This window comes from Trypanosoma grayi, assembly GCF_000691245.1.
Source record: "Trypanosoma grayi strain ANR4 Tgr_125_V1, whole genome shotgun sequence".
NCBI classification, from domain to species: Eukaryota; Euglenozoa; class Kinetoplastea; order Trypanosomatida; family Trypanosomatidae; genus Trypanosoma; species Trypanosoma grayi.
In genome coordinates this window covers 12422-30033 of record NW_008825744.1, presented here as the reverse complement: position 1 = coordinate 30033, position 17612 = coordinate 12422, and the positions used below count along the sequence as shown (strand labels likewise).

At 47.7% G+C, this 17612-nt stretch overlaps 11 protein-coding genes across 11 annotated transcripts; all 11 read left to right on the top strand.

The window, feature by feature from the left end:
- Positions 1 to 501, top strand: DQ04_01251170 (hypothetical protein; the record flags this gene model as incomplete). The annotated part of the gene is made up of 1 exon (XM_009310467.1): positions 1 to 501. A coding segment is annotated over one exon (501 nt), but the record flags the coding sequence as incomplete, so codon positions are not given.
- A 145-nt stretch (positions 502 to 646) lies between these two features.
- Positions 647 to 1315, top strand: DQ04_01251160 (co-chaperone GrpE; the record flags this gene model as incomplete). Its single annotated transcript, XM_009310466.1, has 1 exon — positions 647 to 1315. The coding sequence occupies one exon, from the start codon at positions 647 to 649 to the stop codon at positions 1313 to 1315; it is 669 nt and encodes a 222-aa protein (XP_009308741.1).
- A 768-nt stretch (positions 1316 to 2083) lies between these two features.
- DQ04_01251150 (kinesin) lies at positions 2084 to 6667 on the top strand (the record flags this gene model as incomplete). The annotated part of the gene is made up of 1 exon (XM_009310465.1): positions 2084 to 6667. One exon carries the CDS (start codon positions 2084 to 2086, stop codon positions 6665 to 6667), a length of 4584 nt encoding a protein of 1527 aa, XP_009308740.1.
- A 511-nt stretch (positions 6668 to 7178) lies between these two features.
- DQ04_01251140 (hypothetical protein) lies at positions 7179 to 7697 on the top strand (the record flags this gene model as incomplete). The annotated part of the gene is made up of 1 exon (XM_009310464.1): positions 7179 to 7697. The coding sequence occupies one exon, from the start codon at positions 7179 to 7181 to the stop codon at positions 7695 to 7697; it is 519 nt and encodes a 172-aa protein (XP_009308739.1).
- A 200-nt stretch (positions 7698 to 7897) lies between these two features.
- On the top strand, positions 7898 to 9262 carry DQ04_01251130 (hypothetical protein; the record flags this gene model as incomplete). The annotated part of the gene is made up of 1 exon (XM_009310463.1): positions 7898 to 9262. The coding sequence occupies one exon, from the start codon at positions 7898 to 7900 to the stop codon at positions 9260 to 9262; it is 1365 nt and encodes a 454-aa protein (XP_009308738.1).
- A 254-nt stretch (positions 9263 to 9516) lies between these two features.
- On the top strand, positions 9517 to 10383 carry DQ04_01251120 (hypothetical protein; the record flags this gene model as incomplete). The annotated part of the gene is made up of 1 exon (XM_009310462.1): positions 9517 to 10383. One exon carries the CDS (start codon positions 9517 to 9519, stop codon positions 10381 to 10383), a length of 867 nt encoding a protein of 288 aa, XP_009308737.1.
- A 201-nt stretch (positions 10384 to 10584) lies between these two features.
- DQ04_01251110 (putative 4-methyl-5(beta-hydroxyethyl)-thiazole monophosphate synthesis protein) lies at positions 10585 to 11181 on the top strand (the record flags this gene model as incomplete). Its single annotated transcript, XM_009310461.1, has 1 exon — positions 10585 to 11181. The coding sequence occupies one exon, from the start codon at positions 10585 to 10587 to the stop codon at positions 11179 to 11181; it is 597 nt and encodes a 198-aa protein (XP_009308736.1).
- A 321-nt stretch (positions 11182 to 11502) lies between these two features.
- Positions 11503 to 12546, top strand: DQ04_01251100 (metallo-beta-lactamase superfamily; the record flags this gene model as incomplete). The annotated part of the gene is made up of 1 exon (XM_009310460.1): positions 11503 to 12546. The coding sequence occupies one exon, from the start codon at positions 11503 to 11505 to the stop codon at positions 12544 to 12546; it is 1044 nt and encodes a 347-aa protein (XP_009308735.1).
- Positions 12547 to 12899: 353 nt separating this feature from the next.
- DQ04_01251090 (hypothetical protein) lies at positions 12900 to 16196 on the top strand (the record flags this gene model as incomplete). Its single annotated transcript, XM_009310459.1, has 1 exon — positions 12900 to 16196. The coding sequence occupies one exon, from the start codon at positions 12900 to 12902 to the stop codon at positions 16194 to 16196; it is 3297 nt and encodes a 1098-aa protein (XP_009308734.1).
- Positions 16197 to 16550: 354 nt separating this feature from the next.
- On the top strand, positions 16551 to 17000 carry DQ04_01251080 (antigen 2; the record flags this gene model as incomplete). The annotated part of the gene is made up of 1 exon (XM_009310458.1): positions 16551 to 17000. One exon carries the CDS (start codon positions 16551 to 16553, stop codon positions 16998 to 17000), a length of 450 nt encoding a protein of 149 aa, XP_009308733.1.
- A 310-nt stretch (positions 17001 to 17310) lies between these two features.
- DQ04_01251070 (hypothetical protein) lies at positions 17311 to 17610 on the top strand (the record flags this gene model as incomplete). Its single annotated transcript, XM_009310457.1, has 1 exon — positions 17311 to 17610. A coding segment is annotated over one exon (300 nt), but the record flags the coding sequence as incomplete, so codon positions are not given.
- Between the last annotated feature and the right edge of the window lie 2 nt (positions 17611 to 17612).

Here is a 17612-nt window from a genome sequence, read left to right as displayed (position 1 = left end):
GTTTTATGTGTCTTAAAAGGATCTTCAGGATGTGCCCCTATTGCTCAGTTTTTTGAGTGCTGTGGGGGTCTTACGCAGGGATCTTTGAACAATTCTTCTGTGGAATTTTGCGATCTGGATGGCAAAGAGTACCGTTTTTGCGTCGATGCCAAAAAACGGATTGCCTCGAAAAATGCGCTCGGTCCAGTGTGGGATGAGCCTATTCTTCCAATACTGGCTCAGCACAACTGTCGTGGAACCTCGGTGGATGTCTGTGTTACTGAGACCAAGACGGGCGTGCGGACTCCCTTGTTTAGCAACATTTCATTACAGACTTTTAACTATGCGTTTTTGACTTCCATTCCTGCATTTCTTAAGCGCACAGATGTTGGGATTCGCAATGTTGATTTCGTTTCCAAAGAACAAATGCGTCATTTCCGTTTTGCGTGGTGTTTTCTGCGACGAGAATCCCTCATGACGGCCGTTGATATGAGTGAATTGGATACTTTATTACCACCGTAGTTTGTTTATTTTCAGGTTCGTACGCTATTTGTATCTGCACTTCAAAAAATGAGCTGCATGATTTGATTGGCCTTATTGTTTCGCTTTCTGTTCTCTTTGTTTCTTTTTGGGGTGTAGAAAGCGAAAAAGCAGGAAACACCAGCTAATGCGCGCCTTATCGTTACGGACTGGCTCTGTTTTCGGGAGAGGAGTTCTTGCCACTATAACCACCAGCCGGTGCTGGGCCTCGACAGAGCCTCCAAAGGAGAATCAGACGGCAGAGACAGAAAAGGGTGATGCTAAACAAGCAAAAGAGACCGCTCCACTGACCCAGGAAGTTTTTGCAAAACTGGAAAAGGAACTTGAGAAGGCAAGGGAAGATATATCTGAACTAAAAAGGGAAACCCTCTACCGTGCAGCAGATGCTGAGAATGCTCGTCGCATTGGCCGTGAGGATGTCGAGAAGGCCAAGGCGTACGGAATTTCGTCCTTTGGCAAAGACATGCTAGAAGTTGTGGATATTCTTGAAAAAGGTCTTGAGGCAATGGCAAATGTTCCAGTCGAGGAACTGGAGAGCAAGAGTCTCAGTTCTATCCATACCGGTGTGAAGTTGTCAGAAAAGGTTTTGCTGAACAATTTGGCGAAATATGGAATCGAAAGAATGGATGTCAAGGTAGGTTCCGTCTTCGATCCAAACCACCATGATGCTCTTCTTAAAACTCCACCGACGGCGGAAGCTCCCAGTGGGCATATCTCCAAGGTGTTGAAAACCGGATATAAGATCAGAGAGCGTATTCTTCGGGCACCACAGGTTGGTGTATCGAGTGAAGACTAGGAGAAGGAGAAAACGAAGACGAAAAGAAATGGAGGTGGTCTAGCAGGCGATTTTTTCTCCAAATGAATGACCATGCAGAAGAAAAAAAACAAATAGTTGAGGTAAAAGCACAAGAAAACAGAACAAGCCAGAAAAAAAGGTCAATACATTTGTCTTCACATGAAATATAACGTATATTTTGCCTCTCTACTGCCAGCGGCCTGCTGTGTTTATTGCCGCTATGGTGGGGGACGATCTGCTAGGATAGTTGGACTTTTTTGCATGGCTTGTTGTTCGATGGAAGCTCTATTTTTTCCTTATACCTTTTTCTTTTGCTAAATAGGTAGGCATACACTTAAACAAATATGCTTAGGGGCCGTGCTCCTATTTTTTCTGCTTGCTGCTGTAAGACGTTTTTCTCGTTGTGACTTCCGTGTTGTTGAGCACTCTGGTGACTGTGCCCAGTATGGTGCGTGCTTGACGTTGACCACTACGCCTGAATGACTTTTTGGCTGGTCGATATATCCTCCTATGGAGCAGATGTTGCGAGGGGCTACTGTGATCTTCTACATCAGTCTTGGTTCAAGTTGTTGAATTGGTGCTCATTTGGCTTACCTGTGGGACAATACACGAGTGTGGGTTAATACTGCATGGTTTTTTTTTGGCAACAGGCTATATGCCTATTAGAGAAGCATCTCTTGTTTTTTTTTTTTACCTGGTTTAGGTGTTTCTAATATTTGCTATAGTTATTAAGTAGTGTTGTAGTGTTGTCTATCTGTTATCGAAATTATGGGCGACGAAGAAAATAAGGGCGATGGACCCAACCGTATTATGGTTTTTCTTCGCATTCGCCCTGCAAGGAAAGATGAAATCGATCCTGCAAGTGGGACTCATTACCTACTTGACATTCAACCTGACAATAAGACATGCATATTGGAAGCGAAAACGTATAGCTACGACTACGTCTTTAATGGCGATGTAGATCAAGGAGATATCTATGTTCGTGTGGCTGAACCCGTTATTAATAACGTCTTTAAGGGTTACTGGGGTACAGTGATGGTTTATGGCCAAACCGGAACCGGGAAGTCTTTCACCATGTGTAACTTCAGTCCGGCTCATCTGGGTATTATTCCTCGTTCAATGAAAGCCATTTTTGATACTGTGCAGAATGATCCTGAGCGAATCTACACCATTGTGTTTTCATTTATTCAGATATATGTCGACAAATTGCAAGACTTGTTCAATCCTGAGGCTCCGGAGCTGAAGATTAATAGGGACAAAAACGGTGTAAGTTTCCCCGGAATTGTAGAGCATGCTGTAAAGGATGAAGAAGACTTTCGTCGTCTTTATGAAGATGGTAATCAATATCGAGTTGTCACTGCCACAAAAATGAATCCTGAAAGCTCACGAGGACATGCAGCTTTGTTTATTCAGGTGAGATCTGTGCCCAAAGACGACCCAGGTGGCGAGGTTCGAAATGGAAAATTGTTCCTTATCGATCTTGCTGGGTACGAACGCTTCAGTAAAACAGGGGTTCAAGAAGGACAAATGGCTTTAGAGGCAAAGACTATTAATGCGTCTCTTCTTTCACTTGGAAATGTTGTACAAGCCTTATCCGACCGTTCAGAGCACGTTCCGTGGCGCAATGCGAAGTTAACGCGTATGCTTGAGGATGCTATTGGTGGGCGAGCAAAATGCAGTATTATACTCACAGCGGGGCCAAGTAGTGAACATTTATATGAAACGCTTGGAACACTCTATTTTGGATCTCGCGCCATGGCAGTAAAAACCAATGCCAAACTGGCGGTTAACATTGACTACAAGAAGTTAGCTGCGAAATTGCAAGAGTTGCTGGCTGCCGCGGAGGGCCGCATTAACACTCTGGAAGTTGAGGCAACACAACGGCAACTGGAGCGTGAGGAAGCAGAAGCAGCGTTCCAAGCAGAGTGGGCGAGGATCAAGAGGCTTCAGCAGGATCAATTGAATGAATTGCTTGCGTCAGGTGCATCAAAAGAGAAAATCGAGGAGCTTATTCGTTCGAACGAAGAGGAGAATCGATTGATGGAGGAGCAACAGTATCAGCAGCGCCAGGCACTCGAAGAGCGACATGAACAGGAGCTGAAAGAGTCTTTGGAGAGGGAGCAAAAAATGATGATGAATGAGAATGCTGTATCAACTTCCAACATGAACAAGGATATGGGTGAGCTCCAACGCCAACTCGCACAGGAAAGAATAGAGAAGGAAAAGTACCGATCGAAAGCGAAGGAGGCTGAATCCGAAGCACGACGTGTGTCGATGGAAATGAACGAGCTAAGAGTGCAGCTGGAGGGTGAGGGCCTTGCGGCACTATCAGGATCTCCCACAAATCCCGAGTTCAAGAAGGAGTTTGAACGACGTATCGAGATTGTAAGGTCGATGTATGAAGAAAATATGCAGCTTCGTATCTCAGAAATGGAAGAATTACACAATGATGAGATAAACCGTTACAAGACCATGTACGAGGATGTGAAAAGGAGGATGGAACGCGAGATACAGTCTCATAAGGATACTCTTGTAGCTTCGTATGAAGAGGAAATCGATAACATTCGAAAGACTTCAGCTGACGTACAAAACAAGTTGAAGAAGAACCACCTTGTCATTAAGCAGTCGTACCAAGCTCAAAAGGAAACCGTAGAGCAAGAAAATAAAGAACTCACTGCGTATATCGAAATGCTAACGAAACAAGTTCAGTCATTGGGAGCACGACCAGCTCCTCGTCCAAGTAATGGCGTTAAGTCAGGATCTGCAATGATTCCAGGTGATGCCAACAAACGAATTCAGGATATGATGGCAACCATCAAAGAATTGCGCGCTGAACTGGCGTATGTCCGCACGGAGAAAGATGCCCTTTCCAAAGAGAAGGAATCTGAGGAGGCGAAAGGGGATAGAAGGCTTAATCCTGCACAAATTCTTCAGTTGAAGAACGAAAACGATGAGTTGAAGCAAGCTAAAAAGCAGCTAGAAGGTGAAGTTTTTAAAATGAAAGCTGAACTAGCTCTGGCCTCTCATCAGGTTGAAGAAGATGATGATGAAGATGACAAGGTGATTGACGTTTTTGGAGATAGCGAGGGTATTTCGGCTTTCATTAAGGCTGCTTTGAAGATTCCGTATTACCCCGGAACTCAGGCGATTCAAAGCATGCATAAAGTCATTCTTGGATCATTGACTACTGATCTAGACGAATATAGACGAATGCTGAAATACAGATTTTTTGTGATCGGTGCTCCTAATGGAGGCAAATCCAGCGTCGTAAAATGTCTCTCGGCTTCTTCTACACCAATGATTCGAAGTACACCAGATGTTCTCACTCCAACAGTTCATCCAACTCTCTCTTCTGTCACTGTGGATGATGCATATTGCTTGAGGAACGACTGGTACAAAACATACGTTCAATTTCTTGATCTGGATGCACCACAGCAACAACATTCAGGTGGTTTCTTCAGTAGCATCGGTATTTCTAAGAGTTCCAGGAGTGGCGTCAGTGATCCTGCTAAAATTCATATTGATTTGCTGGACTTTCCAAGTGATACTGCCTTTTGGCGTGGTATGCCACCGTATCTCTTGCCCTCGAAAAATGTAGTGTACTGCTTGGTTTATGATCTCACGAAACCCATTGAAGACGTTAAACAGGAACTGGAGAAGCAACTTACACTACTACACGCAGCGTGCCATCGAGCCTACTCCAAGGATATTGGGGGAGATGCAGCCAAGATTGGATTCTGTCTGATTGGTACAAGAAAGGATGCACTTAAAGATTCTCGTGAATCGACCGTGCTTATCCATATTAACAGAGTTGCTGTTCTCCTTGGCGATACTTTCTTTCGTCTAAGAGGTGACGACAATCGTGGCCTCGTTTGTGTTGGCAACTTTGCTGTGAGCGCAAAAGACTGGTCGGTGGTGAGCACAAAGAAGGATCAGGGACCGAAGACATTTAAGGATTTGAACAATTACTTGGGTACGATTGCAACACAACTTTATTCGAACCGCCCAAGTAGTTTTTTGCCCTCAACCAAAGACACTGCATCCCATCTCAGCTACATGCTTGGAGATGAAATGCTTGAGAGCTCTGCCGAAAAGACGTCGCATCTGGTGCAGGCCCACCAGCGTATGCGTCAGGGGATTGTTACCCTCGTCACCGCTTTATATCGTGAACAAAAAGTCCGATGGGGATTCCAAGAGAAGGAGCTTAGACGTTTAATCTCTGAGCATTTGTCGTTGGATTCGGCGACAAGCTATGGCATTTTCTGCGAAAACTACGTGGTCAGAGAGTTATTTTCTCGTGGAGTTGTCGTGGCTCTTCCTAGCGCTATCATTGAGCCGAAGTACCTGCCGCGTGTGGGTGGCTCTAAACCACTCCCGCATAACGGTGTCATTGTTTTGGACTTTTTTCGGCTACTAACTAATTTCTCAACATTCATATGCCCAAGTTCTCTGACGAAAATACCGAATGGATCGTCATTCCTGAAAGATCGGGAGGTCATGCTGTTCGATTACTCTGGGTTAAGCCGTTGCCAGACGACGTGGGGTCAGGGCATTTTGACGGCTGATGTCACTCAGGTAGTTGGTACAAAGTTGTTGCCGCAACTGGGCAATGATGTGAGAACAATGCAGGAGTTGTACTGTGTTATGGGTTTGGGACTTTCACTAAAAGCTGAAGTTGCCATGATATCGCCACCTCACTTCTCGGCTCGCATATCAGATTGCCTGAGTTACTACTTATCATACATGATCTCCTGCAATGGGGATGGTGTGGCGAGACAGTACAAATTCAACGCGCTTCCGTCGGCACTCTTTGCTTGTATTCAGGCGCGGCTAATCCCATTTTCGCATGTCCCTTCGAAAGACCCACGCCACTTGCTGATGAACTGGAAGGATGCGTCCTTCCTTGTGCTTGAAAAGACGCGGCTGAAGTATGGCATTTTCGGCTCCAAGGTGGTGAAGGATGCTGCATCGCAAACAAACATCCCTCTCCGCGGCATCATGAAACACGAGGGACAGTGTTTGTACATCGGCATAACTGGGCGTCACGCCGATTCCAATGAGGCCTTTGCTGCATGCAATGAGGTGTTGGAAGCCATCCACTACGAGATTACTTCCACGTGTAAACGATACTTCCGTGGAGCAAAAGTGCAGTATCAGGATCTTGCGCTGACAGGAGCTTCCATTAAAAGGGAGAGCTTTGCGACGGGACAGCAAACAATTCTGAGTCGATACAAGGCCGACCCTGCCGTCATCATGGCACAGCAGAAGATCGCGTCTAGCCTCAGTGACCCAAAGGCGAGGGAGATTGAGGAAGCCCTCATTAACTTGCCTTTGAGATTGCGTGAAAAGTGACACGAGTGAATACCAGAAAAGAAAAAAAAAACAGAAGAATAAAAAAGAGTTGTTTGTGTTGTTTTGTTTTGTCGGATTGTGACTTTGATGAAAAATGACCATGCATCACTCGACTAGTCGTCATTAAAGCGAAATCTGATTATTATTTTTGTAGGGCACGCTGACAATTAAGTGTTCGTCATTGTTTCCGTTTCACTGACGTTTTTTTTTTCGTATCGTTGCTCCGGGAGGGAGGGGAAATACACAAAAAAATCTATCGCCTGTATTACCCTCTTAGGATTGAGGGTCAATGTTGTATTATACCCGCAGTACGCCATTTGTGTCCCTATTTTGTTGTCTTTGATACGGTGTGCTTTTTTAAAAGTTTTGGTGCAGTCTTTCTCTGACGATTCCAAGCGGGTTTTGTGTGCTCCATATGCAAATATATATATATATATATGCTACTAGTCTGCTTTTATTCTTATCCCCCCCCTTTTTGCGTAGGCGATTTTCGTAGTAGGACGGTAAATTCATGTTGCGCCGCTGCTGGCAAGTCGCACCTCGCGTGGCGACCAACACCGCGATGGTGGCCGGCGCATTTGCCAGCACCCAGAAGCGTTTTCTGAAAATAGCAAAGTCAGCGTTTGGCTTCTACTTGGCGCGCCGCGGGCAGCGGAAGTATCCGTTGCACCGCAGGCCGCATATCAAAAACACACACTCAATGAATTTGAGTGCGCCATACTTTTGGAGCTTTATGACGGCGAAGAGCCAGACACTCTTCCTGCCGGAGGAGAATTACATCACCGGTGACTGGACGGGGAAGTTCTTTGTATCAAAGCGGCAAGTATACACCTTGCAGCATGCCACTAGCGGGGCGAAGGTGCGCGTAAAGTCTTTTCCGTCTGTATTTGAGTTCAACAGCCCGTCACGCTGGAACATAGGGAAGGAGATGAACACACTGACAAAGCCTCGCATGGACCTTATAGACGAGCAGATGCTGACGAAGAAGCAACGCCTTGACTACGTCAAGGCTGGGTTGCTTCCCAAGTAAAGGACTTTTCTTGTCACATTCGTTGATGCATGCTTGTGCAAATATGTGGATGCACATGAAAGCCCCTCTTACGTGACCATTAACAGATATGCAATAATACAGAAGAAAGCTGGTGTTGTATAATGCCTGTCTGTTTTTTAAAAAAAATCTTTTACTCTCATAAAGTGTAGAAACAGGACCCACGGTCTGGAACAGGCGGGATGAACCGATCAAGTAGCATTTGTGAGAGGAATGAGATGAAAGACTTGGAACGCGAAATAATCGCGGAGACTGTTAAATGTGGGGAGATGGAAAAGACACTGAAACATCTTCGCTCACAGAGTGTAGTTCCAGTAAACAGGGTGGTGACACTGCAGTCACTTCTGCAAGATATTGAAAAAGTCAAGGAAGAAAAGAGAGCAATGCATGAGTGGCTGGAGCGCGGAGTTGCAGAGGCAGAGCGTGTATCGATGCAGCTATCAAATCTCTCCGAAGAGATACACCGTGCTGAGGTGCGCGAGAAGGGAGTCAATCGTGTGGTGGAGGAGATGAGCGAACGCTACAGTGAGCTTCAGCAGAGACTCCACGAGGAGGAAATGCAGGTGAATTCTCTGCAACACCAGATTGCCACAAAGGAAAGCGACCTCACTGAACTTGGGGAAGACAATGCCAATAAAGGCGATGATTTTTCGCTCCTTGAACAGCTGACGGAAGTTGAAAAGGAAGTAAATAAATTACGGTGCAACGAGGCTGTCATCGAGACGGCAGAAACATCGATGGATTGTCTCGCCGCGTGCTCTCGCCGGGTACTTCACGAGTTGGGGAAGATAAGCGTGGCGGTGAACAGCTGTACTCTCTTGGGTGATTTGCCGGAAAAGAACGATAATGGCGATGACACCGAATCCTTTGACTCGGAAGAAGGTGCAGACGACACCCGCCACCCGCAACTTATCCTAACTGCGGCAAGAGCTGTAGTCGACCGCTGTGATCTGTGTCTCTGCACGATTTGGTCCGGCTTGAGCCGTGCCGCTTTTGATCATGCTCATAGTCGACGTCAACAGGACATCCGGTTTGGGGAAGCACACACTGCGGTGAAGCGGGACTTAAGTGCGACTGGCACAGACTCTGCCGAACATCTGCAGCAGCTACGAGACGAAGTAGAAGTGTGGAAAAACAAATACCGCACGTATGAGCGCCTGGTGGAAGAGACGGAAGCGGCACGCCAATACAGGGACTCTGTGAAACTACAGGGGAATGCTTACAACAACGACGAGGCCGCGGACGTCTCTGAGGAGCGATGTGAGGCTCCAGGAAGCTTTTCTGCCATTGTGAGACATGAGAGTGCGGTCTTGGAAGAAGACCATCAACACTTGAAAGCGGTCAATGAGTCGCTTAAGAAAGAGTTGGTCACCTGCATAAGCGACTACAATGCTTTAAAAGAGTTGAAACATGCTTATCGTGACTTGGAGGTCAAGAAGTTGGAGCTCGCGCATGTAAACGAAAAATTGCGCAAGGAAAACCGTGCAATGAAGCTGTATGCATGGGAGACAGACGCGAGGATCTCACTGAGGATCATCGAGAAATAGTCTGTTCATTTTTCATATTTCACGTTATCGTTGCTTTTTTTAGTCTTTCCTTTCTCCCCCTCCTTCTGCCCCACTCTTGTGAGACGGCGGCAGAAGGTGGGCAGGAGGAACAGGTGCTGCTGCTATTTTCCCCCATTCATCCTCCTCCGTCTCGCCGCACTTCTCTGCTTACTTTCACCTTTGCTGCCTTTTCTTCTTAACCCACACCCTTTCTTATTTGTTTTCCCTTTTTTTTTCTGGGAGAGAGCAGGGGTATGCGCAGAGTTCTACCCTGGAGGGTGGTTTCTTTGGGACTTGCCAGGCGTTTCAACAGCGATTCCCTTCTCGATGACATCTTCTCGGAGCTAAGTGTGTGCGACATCACACAGAGACCGAGCCAGTCCAAGGCGCAGACTGCAGCGTCGTCGAAGGGAAGAGTTGTTGGCAGCAGTAGTGGTGCCGCTGGTCCGATGGAGACGTCCGCTCCTGCGGAGGAAGAGGCAGAGTTACGGGCGGAGCTGTCTAAGCAGGAGCAACTTCTACGCCAAGTGCAGGAGGCGATGGAACAAGCTGCAATGGCGGAGAAGGAGGAGGTGAAAGCGGAGGAGGTGCGGCGCCATGCCCGATACACCGCTTCCCCACCTGCGGCACTTCATCTCTCCACAGCGGAGTTGATCCAGGAGAAGTCGCCGCAGCACTTCACCCCAGCGAAGGATTCTTCAGCAAGGCTCTCTGCGCTCCCTCGACTGGAGTCACCGGGTTCTGTTGCGGTGGTAACGTTAGTTGGTAGAGTACTCTCGGAGGTGACGGCACACGGCGAGGAGGAGGAGGAGTACTCAAAAGGAACAAAGGACAGTTCCGTAAGCGAGGACGGGCCACACGCTCGCTTTCTGGTGCAGTACAGCGTGCCATTTCTCCCATCATCGAGGCCGGTCAAAGTGCAAGTGCGTTGCTATGGCGCCACCCTGGCATCGTTTTCGGAGAAGCACGTCAAGCCTGGTGATTTGGTGCATATTTTGGGGCATCTGTTGCCTCTTGAATCGAACTCCGCAGATGACCCGGTGTTTTGTGTTTGTGCACTCCCTGTAGGGGGAAACATCTCTGTTGTACTTTCGGCCAAGCGTGAAGCGGCCGCACCTTGATCTCACAAGATGAAAAACAAACTAGGATCGCGTCGGGTTTCGCGAGGCGCTGGTGCCTTTGTTTTCGTCTGCCACTCTTCCTCTCTTCTATATATTTTTTTATTTGCCTTTTTTTTTTGTGCGTCTGTCTGTTAAAAACGCAAAAAGAAAGCTATTATTAATTCTACAACCGTCAAAAGAGTATACCAAATAAACAGAAATATGACCAAGAGGGTGCTTGTTCCTGTGGCCGATGGCACGGAGGACATTGAATTGTCTTGCATCACCGACATTCTGTGCCGTGCAGAAATCCAGGTGACGGTCACATCTGTGATGGACAGCCTAAATGTTGTTCTCTCCAGGGGCCTGAAGTTAACCGCTGACTCGCTTATTAAGAACGAGTCGGCCGCCGCGTACGATGGCGTGTTTCTTCCTGGCGGACTCCCTGGTGCAGACCACCTCGGCAAGTGTGCCGCACTGAAGAAGATACTAGAGGACATTCGCGCGCAGGACAAGTGGTACGGTGCCATCTGCGCCGCCCCGGTCGTGTCGCTGGCCCCTATGGGTATGCTGGAGGGTGTGGCCGCGGTCACATGCTACCCCGCATTGAAGGACAAGGTTCCTCCGCATGCACAGTGGTCCGCCGATGCTGTTGTTCGCTGCGGCAAATGCCTGACGAGTAAGGGTCCCGGGACAGCCTTTGCGTTCGCTCTCGCCATAGTTGCTGCTCTTACAAAGAAGGAGGTTGCACAAAGCCTTGCGAAGGATTTGCTTGTTGAGGAATCTCCCTGCATTGTGCAGACGCTAAGTAAGTTTTAAGTGTTAGGCAATGCTGAAACTCTATTGATTTTCATGGTGAAGCGGAAAATTTTTTTTTGGTTTATTTTACAAGCACGAAAAAAAATATTGTTCTCTACGGAATGATTAGTAAAGATGGGATCCAAATACGGGGATGCGATGAGTTTTGCAATTTTCCTAGGATGTCTTGGCGTCTGGGGAGGAGAAATAAGACATTACTTGTTTGTTTTCGAACGCTTTCTGTTGTCACCGCTATGACTAAATGCTTCATCCTAGTTGCGTGTAGTATTATTATTTGTTTTCTATTGTCTTGTTTTCCTTTGCCTTTGATTCTAGGTGGACATGCGACCTTGCTTGGGGCTGCTTTTCAGGTATATAGGCTCACCAGCTCGATTCCGCGGCTCGGGCAAGGATGTGTCTGCTAGTTTTGTGCTGACACGCACGCTTGGTAGTGAACCAATGAAGATTCACTGTATACCAGGGTACATCTCTGCCCTATATCTTGTGGAGTACCCCGAACGTGAAGAGATACTTCTCTTAGATAGCGGGTTTCCTAGCGATTTGGAGCGTGTACGGTTTTATATTGAGGAGGTGCTGTCCGACGGCAAGTCCGCCCCAAAAAGGATGGTAGAGCGTCTCCGATTAGTTGTGGCTACACATTCCCACATTGACCACGCTGGAGCATCTAAGGGCTACGAGCAGTGTGGGATTCCAGTTGCCTATGCAAGAGGAATGGAAGAAAGTTACCATAACCCGAGGGGTCATACCAAGCAACTTGTTGAGACATGTTTGACGCAATTTATGGCCGGTCGTTTGGGGAGGGACAAGTACGAGAACCCGTTTGTATTCTCTAATGGTTTATTAGGTCCCTACTGGCAAATGCCTACGGGACCATTGCGCTTAGACGACGGAACACCCCTCCCCTCGGGGTTCAACGACTGGGTGGGAATTAAGTGTCCTGGCCACACGTCTCACATGATTTGTCTTTATCATCCATACACACAGATTTTTTACGCAGCGGACATGTTTGTGGGGATAAGAAAGGGATTTTTCCCTCCCGTTCCAATCGACTCCCCTAGGGCGTATAATTACAGCCTCCACCGTCTTCGGGGCTTGCCCACCCGTTGCGTCCTACTGGCGCACGGAGGGATTATTGACGTGAATGATCGTTGCGGCTCGTGGGATGCGTTCCTTGATGATGTTGTTCACAATGGCAGATCTTCTGCAACTGAATGCTCACGTTTTACTGCAGTGTCATGCCTCAAGAGGATGCGAAGTGTCTTCACTGACCATAAAGCGTCACCACAAGACATATTTCCTCTTGGGTCCCTTCCCTTACCCAAAGAGGTGGCTGAACTGCCTCCATTACACATCATCGATTCTTGATCAAAAGTTTCTTCTTGATTCCTCCATCTTTTCCTTTTGCTGTTTCCTTTCCAAAACGTTTGGTTTTTCTTCGTATGAGTGGTGGGATCACCTGTGCTGAACCTGCAGTTGCATTGCTTCGTTTTTCTTTCTTCCCCCCTTCCCCTTCCCCTTTTTTTCTTTTTTTTTTTTTTACTTTCCTTCTGTTTCTCACTCTTGTTGTGCGTATTTTGCTTTAATGGTGTTTTACGAGAGAAAGTGTTTATTATAAACCAACAATACATCAACGATCACAGTTTCATTTAGGCCGTAGACCTGTCTCAACACCCCACACACTGAGGAAATAGTGCGCACCTGACAAATTCTGAAGAGTCATGGGCGACCTTTTCATTCAAGTGATTTCGGGTAATCCGCGACAAAAGCACAGCCAAAATTGTACCACCTCACCAGAGTTTACCATCCTATGCGCACAGGCACCAAATGCGGAGGACCGCATCGCCCTACTTTTGAAACGCCTCCCAACTTCAACCGAGGCAAGCTCAGCCCAAACAATGAGTTACCTCCTGCAAACGTGCGTTTCGGCTTGTTTGCCCCCAGATGAGGCTGACGGTGTGGTTGAAACTTTGGCGGAGTTTGCAAAGGAACACCCAACATGGGTTGAAGCCATTCAGTGGATCTGCGCCCTTGTGCATTATTACTGCACAGACGAAATCACCGTTTCACTTTTTTCTGAGTTCGATGTGCCATCTATAGCCGTGCGGGCGTTAAGAGAGAATCCACAAAAATACAAGCTTGTTCTGGCTGCATGCGCTTTGGTGTCTCACTTCAATTTGTACCCCATCGGCGATGGTATCACTCAACTTGCTCGGGTGCTCCAGATTCATACCACGGATCCACTGGTCTGTAAAATGGCTTGCCGCGCCCTCGCTGAGTTCACATCTTACGTGGCAGAGGTACCAGACCGCTTCGCTACCGCTAACAAAGAGTTTCTTGAAGCAAATGGTGTGGAGGTTCTCGAGTGTGTTTTGCGAGAACAAATCGGTGATGAGGAGACCACAAGGTATGTTGCTCGAATCGCCGCAAATGTGACGAGTTCTGGTGTTCCCAGTTACCTAGAACCCGACTCAAAAGTAATTTCATACCTTGCAGAGGCACTGGGACGCTACTCGGATTCTGATTTGTTGTGCAGTCACGCTTTACACGTTTTTAGTAACTTCCCAACCTCGCCGTACATTGACTGGAATGTTATAACGACAGTAGTCAAAACTACGGAATCCGAGGCAACGACATTGGAAGCGGTTCATTTCCTCTGCAGCGTCGCAATTAATGTGAAGGCACAAAAGCAACAGATTCATGCAACAGGTTGTGTGCAGCGCGTACTGGATATATTGCGCAAGTACCCTCACAATGCAGCCATTCAAGAAAATGCATGCAGCCTGCTTTCATACCTCTCCTTTGACTCTGAAACGATAACGTCAAAGATAACAGAGGCCAATGGGATTCTCTTGGTACTTGAGGCAATGAAAAACTTTCCCAATAATGAAGATTTGCTTGTTTCTGCATGCGCAGCACTCAGTGGTCTGACTTTCAACAATCTACAGGGACAGCAGGTTATTATTGATGAGAAAGGCGTGGCACAAATTTTGGATGCCATGCGGCGCGGAAAAAGTGCACGATTACAAGAGAATGGATGCTTGGCCATTGGTACCATGTGCTGGAACAGTGATTTGAAGACTGACGTTGTGCGGCTAGGCGGTGTGGAAATGATTATGAATGCCTTGAGAGAGCATTACACAAGTCCAGGGCTCGTGAAAAATGCGTGTCGCGCTTTGGCACAAGTTGCCTTCAACTGTGATGCGTACCGAGAGGAGATGAGTGCAAGCGGGGTGATTCCACTTATAATAAAAGGTATGGCACAGCACCCTAACTATGACCGAGTGCAAATGCACGGCTGTGTGGCACTTTCGTATCTCTCGTGGAACAATGAGGCGAATTCCGCGCAAATTACTTCGAACAATGGTTACAGTGTTATTGTTGACGCTATGCGTAACCACGTACACAACTACGAGGTACAGGAACATGCATCACGCGCGCTTGCAAACATCGGTACAGTCCCTTCAGAGGAACTTACTCCAGCGCTGGAACAAATCGTTGCCGCTATGCGACGACATGATCAAGTAAGTGAGGTCCAGGAAGAGGCGTGCCGTGCCATCGTCACGCTTTCATTGGTTTCACCTACATACAAGGACAAATTATATGAGCTTAATTGCGTGGAGTGCGTTGTGGCGGCAATGCGGAATTTTCGTAGTAATCAAGTGGTTCAGCAAGAGGCATGTAACGCCTTGGCACACCTCGCATACGAGCACGCAAAGCTCAACAAGGCTGTGACTGAGCTTAAGGGTGTGGAAGCCCTCCTCCTAGCCATGAAAACCTATGTGAACGCCCCGAAGGTACAGTTAAACGCATGTGGTGGTCTCAGTGCATTGGCGTTTGACAACACTGTGGCGCAACAACAAATTTATGACCTTGGTGGCGTTGCATGCGTTATCCGTGCCATGGAAAACTTTGAGCGGCTACGTATGCTGGAGTTGGGCTGTTCTGTTCTCGGCACGTTGGCGTGGAATGCAGAGATAAAAGAGAAGGTTGCTGTTGTGGCCATACCAGAAATCCTGAAGGCTATGCGTGTACACCACAACAGTCCGCTCCTACAGAAGTCTACATGTCGTGCCATATCTCAATTTGCATTTAATTCTGAGAACAACCGCCAGTTGCTCTCAGAATCAGGTGCCATACCACTAATTGTTAATGCCATGCGCACACACATTACCACCGACAAGCTCCTTGTGCATGGAATAAAGGCTCTCACGTACCTCTGCTGGGAAAACGCACAAGCTGCTGAAGCAATTATCAATGAAGGCATTGAAGACGTTCTCCAAGTAATTGCCAATACCTATTCGCCAGCCCAACGTGTATATGGTGAGGCTGTTCATCTTTCCAAAATCCTATTTCGTAAAATATCAGGCAGCCCTCAGGCACGGATGTTTTCACCGCCAGTGTCTTCACCTGTGCCCATGTCGCAAACACCCGGGCCTGGAGGCGTCACCCGTACCGATAACGCGATGCTGCTAAGCCCGCCCATGCAGGGTGACAGGGATGTGCCACACTACTACGCCGTCCCGCAAGAGTTCAGTCAACATGAAGGGCGTCAGCAGCGAAATCAACGGGGCGGTCAAGAACACCAAGAGAGAGAAGACAGTAAACACAAGAACGACGGAGCAAGCCGACGACGGCGCAATCGGCGTCGTGGAGGCAATACTGGCTATGAACGACGCCCTAACCAGTTTGAATCCCAGGGTGAGGGACAAGGCGGGGTGGCACACCATGTGGATCCATACATCAACCGGACACAACGACGCGAAAATGATTCATCTCGCCCGCTATCCGCAGAGGACTTGTGGGATGACCCGGACCCAAGTACGTGCCATGGGAATCGCCAACTCGGCCAACTTAATTGGCAGCAGGCGGAGCTTACAAGACAACATAACGAAAGGCAGCGGCAACCCTGTGAATCACCAGGACGTGGGGGTGGACGTGGCGGTAAGAGGCGCGTCAATCCACGCAATAATAGCCGTGGAAGAGGGCGCGGCGGTGAACAGGACAGACCTCGGTGATGTTTGTTACATCTCTTCCTATTTTCTAGAACGCTATTTATTTCATGCTTCTGCACTCTTGGGTGTGTTGATAGTGGTGTGGGGTGAAGGAATAGTGGAAGAAAAGGGGAGGGAAAGCATGCACCTCGGCAGAAACAATGATTCTTTCCAATCAAGAAGGTGAATGTGGAGGGAAAGACAAAATACCCTCCCTCTTTATTCATCCTTTTTTTCTCTCGCAACTGCTTGTTAGGGATAATTCCGCCTTCCATGTCGCTTTCTTCATTTTCCCTATATGCCTCGTTCTTTTTTTTCTCTCTTCTTTCTTGGGGTTTCACTGTGAGGGAAATATTAACATCACACCCCGTAGCAAAGATGAGTGCACCAGAGTGGGCAAAAAATGAGCAGTCTTTGGACGAGGCAAAAGATTACTTGCGTCAGGGAAATACAGTCGATTTCTTTGAGTTGATGTCCAGCTCCATTCTCCGTGAACACCCTATAGACCTTGCAGTCTTCTGTTTAGAGCTTGTCCAAAAGATTGGGGATGGAAAAGAGGTCACGACAGACAGCGAGTTTCATCCGAAGAACGTAGAGGATAACCGGTATATGCGAGAGAAAAACGTCTGTGATTTTCTAAATGAGTGGATTCTGGCCTTGCTAAAGGAACGCCCCACCACCGACATTGACCGTATTGAATTTCACAAACGTTACCTGGGTTCCATTAAAGTAGATAGGGGCAATTCTAATGCCCCTTCAGGGGATGCCACTGAGGAGAGACCCGCAGGATCTGAGGGAAGCGACAAACAGGAGACAAAAAATGTATGAAAAAGTATGGTATTCGACAGAACCGGTGTATAAGGTGAATTCTTTATCCAATAGGCGCTGGGGTTATCCAGACCGATAGTCACCGGAGAATATACATACAGTTTTCATTGCTTCTACGTATTGTGTCCAGTTGCGGTGATACAGGGTTTTGCATGAGGAACCCAGCGCTCAATGGTTTTTTCTTGTATTGTATTATTCAGAGGGTGATGCCCACGACTACTTCGCTCCATTTTTGGGTTTTTGAAAAGGGTGAACGTGAAGGAATAGCAGCATTGAAGAATTCAATCAGACGACGTGACGCTCAGCAGTGATGCGACAATGGGTATCAAAGGCGACGCCATGGGGGTGTCATATGCATGTAAGAGCTATCTGCGGCACACATTGTATGTTCCAGCGCGGCCAGTGGGGCAATGACAGTCAGAGGGGGGACTGCCAGGGTCAGCGCAGCTATGCCAATCAAAGTAATCAAGGTGACTGGGGTGGCCAACGTGGTGTTGGTGGCAGACGCGACTACGGCAATCAAGGCAATCAAGGTGACTGGGGTGGCCAACGTGGTGGTGGCGGCAGACGTGACTACGGTGATCAAGGCAATCAGGGCGACTGGGGTGGCCA